General features: G+C 55.2%; 1 protein-coding gene across 8 annotated transcripts in view; it reads left to right on the top strand.

Annotated features, from left to right (window-relative positions):
* Positions 1-1,790: 1,790 nt before the first annotated feature.
* Positions 1,791-6,127, top strand: part of VAV2 (vav guanine nucleotide exchange factor 2) — a 124,050-nt gene continuing 119,713 nt past the window's right edge. For 4 of the 8 annotated variants that reach the window (XM_042052096.1, XM_042052095.1, XM_042052094.1 and 1 more), the window contains exon 1: positions 1,792-2,454. In XM_042052096.1, coding sequence (XP_041908030.1) covers positions 2,251-2,454 — 204 coding nt within the window. In that variant the 5' untranslated portion in view covers positions 1,792-2,250. Of the gene's footprint in view, positions 2,455-6,127 lie in introns of all 8 variants that reach the window. The other 4 variants (XM_042052099.1, XM_042052093.1, XM_042052097.1 and 1 more) reach the window with 3 other exon arrangements.

Here is a 6,127-nt window from a genome sequence, read left to right as displayed (position 1 = left end):
ACCAGCTCCAGCACAAAATCCAACCTCTTTAATGTATTCAAGGTCCCTTTTAGCTTTAGGTCCATCCTGAAAACAGCATCTGAGTCCTCTCCACACCCCTCCATCCTCTTGCAGGACAGTTTGTACAATCTGGAGCTCACAGCTCACCAGCGTGTGCTGGAGTCAAGCTCTTCCCGAGCCTGGCTGCACAGGTTTTGGTTGTTTTGATTTTTCCTGCTCTCAGAAATACCTCTGCCATCAGCCCTTTGGGTTGCTGCAGAGGTAGGCGAGGAGCGTACTTGCTCCAACACCTCCCACGCAGAGCCTGGCTCTGCAGCTGCAGGGATTGTTCCCAAGTGTCCAGGGGCCAAGAACGCTTTTTATTACTCAGTAAAAAAGCCAGGCTGTGGCTCGCAGCTTTAATTATGCACATATAATAAACTCCTCTGTTGTCGTCTACCTACAGACCTGACCTCACACGGCAGGCTGGTACTGAGTCAACCAAAATTATCCCTGGCACGACTCCACCACCTTCAGTAGCCTCGTGATTCCTGCCTATGGGTGCTGTTGGAGGGCAGAAACGCTTCGTGAAGAACTAAAAGATCGAGAAAATCACTCTGAGAAAGCACCTCCTCGGGGTATGGGGAGTGTGGGCTGAGATCTGGATTCACCCGGGGCAGGGCGTAGCTCTGATGGTGAGACAGGAGCGTGTGGATGCTGCTCCCTCTTGGATCGCACTGTTCGTACCCTGCCCTGGCCCAGGGGCACAGCCGGGCTGAGCTGTGGACAGCCAGCACCTCGGCATGAAAGCATTTCTTCTTTAACAAAAAACCCCCAAACTTCCTTGGAGTATTAAACAATTATTTTCTGTTCTTCGGAGAGATCCTCCTTCCTAGATTGAAAATGAAGGCTCATGGCTGTAGAGTTGCTCCTTCTCCTTTATCTCCGCTCGGCTCCATTTGGAAGAGATTAGTGTTGCATTTGTTTGACATCCAGGTTAATAGCTTCCCTTCGTCCCAGTCCCGGCTTCCGGTTTTGGCTATCTGGAAAGGCGGGCTGGAAATTAATCGGCAAACTCTGGGGAGAGGATCTCGGAAGAAAACTCAGAACAGATTTGAAAAGAGGCTGTTCTAAGCCGCGCTGATTTGGATGGAAGCCACCGGTGAAAATTAGAGATTTTTCAAGAGTTTGCTGCCAAGGAGTTAATGCGTGAGAGTTGAGGTTTTTAATAAATACACTGGTAATTAATTATAGGAGTTGTCCTCCCGTTTGAAAGTCAAGGAACGCGATCGCTTGTTTGGGTTAAACATCTCCCCTGCAGTATTTGCAACCCAAACACGGGATGACGAGTGGCAGCGAGCGGTCAGACAAAGCGGGGTCTGTGTGTGTGGGGGGAGGCGGAGGAGCCCCGGCACCGCTCCTGCCGCTGCCCGCAGGGCTGGGGCCGGGGGCAGCGGGGCCAGGGGGAGCCCTGGGGCGGGGGGACCCCACAAAGTGCGGGGGAAGCTCTGCCAGCGGGGACAGCGAAGCAGCACCGGGGCTCCGGACGGCTTTACCGGAACAGGGAGAGGAGCGGCAGCGGCGGGAGGGATACGACAAGGGAGGGGGGAAAAGGAAGGGAAAAAAAAAAAAAGGAGGAAAAATAAAAATGGGGAGGGGGAAAGGAAAAATATAAAGGGGGGGGAAGCGGGCTCCGAGCCAAGGCATCACGAAGCACCCCCCGCCCCCGGGCTCCCGCAGACAAAGGGGCGGCGGGGCGGGGCGGACCGGGGGCGGGCCGGGGGCTGCTCCCGCTGCCCGGGGCGGGGAGAAAACTCGCACCCACGGCGGCTCCCCGGCTCGGCCGCGCAGGTGGGGTCCCTCGGCGGCACACGTTCCCGTGGGGTAGGGCGACGGAGTTGCGCGGGGGTGGCCCCGCCGTACCCGGTGTCCGTCTGTCTGTCCGTCCGTCCGCCGCTTTGTTCCCGGAGGATGCGGCGCGCCTAACCCCGGCCGAGGCGGTGGGGCCGCAGCGGGGGCAGGGGCAGCCCTCCGCCGGAAAACTCCGCGCCGCCCTCCTTCCTCCTCCTCCTCCTCTTCCTCCTCCTCCTCCTGCTCGGAGCCCCGGCGCGGAGCGATGCTCTCGGGGGCGGCGGGCGGCGATGGAGCGGGGCGGTAGCGCGGAGCCGCCGAGCAGAGCGGCCCCTCGGGCAGCTGCCCGCGGCCCCTGAGCGCCGGCAGGAGGAGGAGGAGGAGGAAGAGGAAGGCCGGGCGAGCGAGCAGAGCGCGGCCATGGAGGAGTGGCGGCAGTGCGGCCGCTGGCTCATCGACTGCAAAGTTTTGCCCCCGAACCACCGGGTGGTCTGGCCATCGGCGGTGGTCTTCGACCTGGCGCAGGCGCTGCGGGACGGGGTGCTGCTGTGCCAGCTGCTCCACAACCTCTCCCCCGGCTCCATCGACCTCAAGGACATCAACTTCAGGCCGCAGATGTCCCAGGTAGGAGGGCAGCGATGGATGGAGGGGTGGCTGCGTGGGGAACCCCCAGGAGCACGCCCGTGCCTGGATGCGGCTGTTGCTCTCGCAAAACTTGGTGGGATGAGGGGATGGGATGAGTGGGAGACCCTCTGTTTCAGCCCCCCCGGATGCCCGGCAGCCCCTCCCAGGCTTGATCCCCCGGTTTCTCGCCGGTCCAGCGCCGGGGGAGCCGCGGCCGCACGGGAAAAGCTCCGGGGCGGGGAGAGAACACCCCAGGAAGGAGGGAAACATCCCCCTTGTGTTTACAGTCATGGCGAAACAAAAGCAAATAACAGGGCTGAGAGCAGGAGATGGGATCGTTCGGGGCTTTTATGGAGGCGCTGGTTCGTCTGAGATGTGCGGGAGGAGCGGGCGCCGGGACAAAACTTTGGCTGGGAAGACTCAAAGCAAAATAAATGAATAAATTTATGAAAACACCCGAACTCTGATGCTCTGCGAGCCTGCCCCAAGCCCGGCTGGGCAGGGAGCGAAGCCGTGCCCGAGCCCTGGTGCTGCATCCCCGCAGCTGCTCTGGGGCGGGGGGTGATGGGGGGCTCGGCTCAGGGACCCCAGTTGCACCCCGGCCTCCCTGCCCTGTCCTGTGCCCTGCTCTCATCGTGGCTCTCCCCTTTGGGTACTTTAAAAGGACTCCATCCTTGGAAGTGTTTCCAGTTTCTGGTTGGTTTGGTGGAAGGAGGCTTAGACAAACGGAAAAAAAAAAAAAAAAAAAAAGAAGTAAAATCAGCTCAGGTTGTTTTGGGTCTAAATGCGCTGCTGATGTTTTTGCAAGCTGAGCTGCAGGTATTTGCATGGGAATCGGGAAGTGAAATCGATTAGAAACAAGCTAAATGGGGTTTGTGCCCTGCCCGCCGGCAGCCCCTGTGTTGACAAGCTCGCTTTAGAGTGTGGGCTTTTATTTTTGAACAACAACAGGTTCTAGTGGTGGAACTGAAGGGAAACTTTTCTCTGTTTAACTTCGCTGAAGCCGTCAGAGATAAATAACCTCCAGTGCCCACATGAGCTCTGTTCCTGTACTGTGCGAGCACGCTGCTCATCCAGCAAGTCCCTTTCCCTTTTTCCACCGAAGTTTCGTTCCAGGACAATGGCTTTTTCGAGCTGTTTGTCACCCAGCGAGGCACAACCAGGTGTGCTGGGGTGGCTGCTGTGGTTGAGGACAGCCAGGAGCTCCCAAACGTGGAGCCCCTCTTTGGGGAGCAAAGGGCGCTTTGCTGTGAGGATGTCCTTGACCCTACAAAACACTGGAATGGGAATCCCCAGCCCCGTGGTGAAACCAGGCCGAGTGCTGGCCCAGAGTAAATAACAACACGTCCTGATGCCTCTGCCCAGGGTGGAACAATGCTGCGAGATTTCCTCTTGGCTTTCCAGGCTATGAACTGATCAAACTGTTTTCCGCTGATGTTTCCAAATATAAACTGCTGTGCAGGAGCTGTGCACGGGGAGGGCTGGAGCTTTCCTAGAACGTGCTGAGAATGGCACACTGTGTTTTGGGGTTGTTTGATTTTTTTTTTTTTTTTTTTTCGGTAAGGAAATACTGCAATCCTACCAAGCTAATTTTGGTGGGGTATTTGCCCTGTGGGGAGTTGAGAATGGGTTTAAAGATGTGGCACTTGGGGATGTGGTTTAGAGGCAGATTTGGCAGTGCTGGGTTATCAGTTGGACTCAATCTTAGAGGGCTTTTCCAACCTCAGCTCTGGTTCTGTGGCACCTGTGATCAGGGAGGATCCCAGGGGTGTTTTGGAGAGGAGGCTCTTGCTGCCCTTGCCGAGGCAGGTGTTGCTGGTTGGAGGGGAGAGTTTACAGCCCTGCTGTCTTTAATAAAACTGCTTTCTCCTTTCACCACCTGGCTGCTTTCACAGCTTTAGGAGATGTGTGAGGGGACTGATTGGGATGGGTTTGGTGGCTCTCTGTCTGAAAACCAGGTCATTAGAGGGGACCAGCACAAGGCTGAGCCCGAAGGACGTGCAGAGCATCACCTGGTGTGGGAGTGGATGCTCTGATGAGGCTCAGCTGATGCTTGTCCTCAGCCAGGATGGGACCCAGACCACTCTGGAGTGAGCCTTTATACGTGATGTGTTTGGTGCTTCTCTGGCAATTCCTAGATTTGGGAATCTGGCTTCTTCCCATGGTGGTTAAAGGCACCTTCTGCTGCACTGGCAGCCAGGTGAGGTGAGAGGGGAGGAAGGGGCTGAGCCCAGCCACAGAGGGGACAAACACCCCTGGGATGCCCTAGCCCTGCTGTGGCTCTGGGTGAGCAGTTCTGTGTCTCCAGGCCGGATTTCAGAGGGATAATGCAGGAATCCATCTCTGTCACCCAGCTGTGATGTGCTCAGACACGGGGTAGGGATGTGCAAGACAGAGCACGCCGAGGAACTTCAGAGGTTGTTTTTGATGATAAATGCACATTTTGCCTGGCTGGCTGGACTGGCTAACCAGCTGTCTGCCTTACTGCAGAGCTTATTTTGTTATTAATCAGGTGAAGTGCCAGGGGACAAGACACTTGTGCTAGACTTGAAACACCCAGTAACACTCTGTCATCCACCTTTCCTGCCGAATTAAGTGGGGCTGTGCAGGTGTGTAATTTTAATAAACACATTTTTGCCCAAGGTGAGCAGCGTTTCAAAGGCCAGAGGTGAAATCACATCTCTGCAGAGAAGAGCTTTAAGATCCAGACACTGGTGTGTTATTTTTTGAATCCCTTTCCATGCTGATTTGTTCTTCCTTACAGCTGTTGGAGGTGTGCTGCGAGGCGAGGTGGGAGCGCTGGCAGCGCAGGGAGGCTGCAGGGACTGGTGCTCCTGCTGTGGAGAGATGAACTGGTGTCCCTGTCCTCCTAAAAGCTTCCCCAGCCTCATAAAACCTCCCTGTGCTTGTTCAGTAGAGAGGCCAGACTGGCCACACAGCAGTAGTTTAATACGAGATGCTTAATTAAATAAACGAGGCAAATCACCCCGTTAGATTGCAGTCTGACGTTTGCTTCGTTTTCATTTCAGTTCCAGAGACCCAAATCTGGTGTTTGGTGGTGCCTGGGAGGATGGGATGACCCAAAGCTACTGAACTTGCAGAGTGGCCAACAAAATAAACAGGAAAAACAATCTTGAACCCCAGCTCTGAGAGTGCGTGGATGTGAGGCCAGTTTCAATGAGCCTGGAGTAAAACTTCAGTTCTGCTCGTTGCTTTTGCTGTTGGGGCTGTTTCTGGAGAGTTGGGAAGTGGCATGAAGGCGATTGCCCTCAGTGGTTATTGATCATTATTGTGTTGTTGTGGTTGGATTTTTGGGGGTGTCATTCAGGGTGATTTTCCAGCCAGCTGGGAGAGTGTGATGCAAAGGACATTTGAATTTGCACGTGGGAACAGAGGTAGGAGCCCTCTGGTTTGCATTCCCTGTCCCCCCCCGCCCCAGAACCTCACTCCTCTCCCCATTCCCCTTCCTAATTCCAGTCCTCTGTCATTTTGTGGTACAGCTGCTCTGGTGAGGGAGATGGAGATCTTTGAGCTTTGCATTTTCATCAGTAATTAGGTTTGAATCTTAATTTTGTTAAGTCTCTGGTCAAATACAAATTAAATGACTCTCCACATGTGTTTCAGCATAAAAAATACGTGCAACAAAACACCTGCATGTTTGGGCGAGGTTGAT

Source organism: Corvus kubaryi, unplaced genomic scaffold (genome assembly GCF_017639235.1).
Source record: "Corvus kubaryi isolate FWS band 111438036 unplaced genomic scaffold, C.kubaryi_AGA036_p1.0 78, whole genome shotgun sequence".
NCBI classification, from domain to species: Eukaryota; Metazoa; Chordata; class Aves; order Passeriformes; family Corvidae; genus Corvus; species Corvus kubaryi.
The sequence above is the reverse complement of the archived record's forward strand: the minus strand, read 5'-3'. Positions and strand labels throughout refer to the sequence as shown.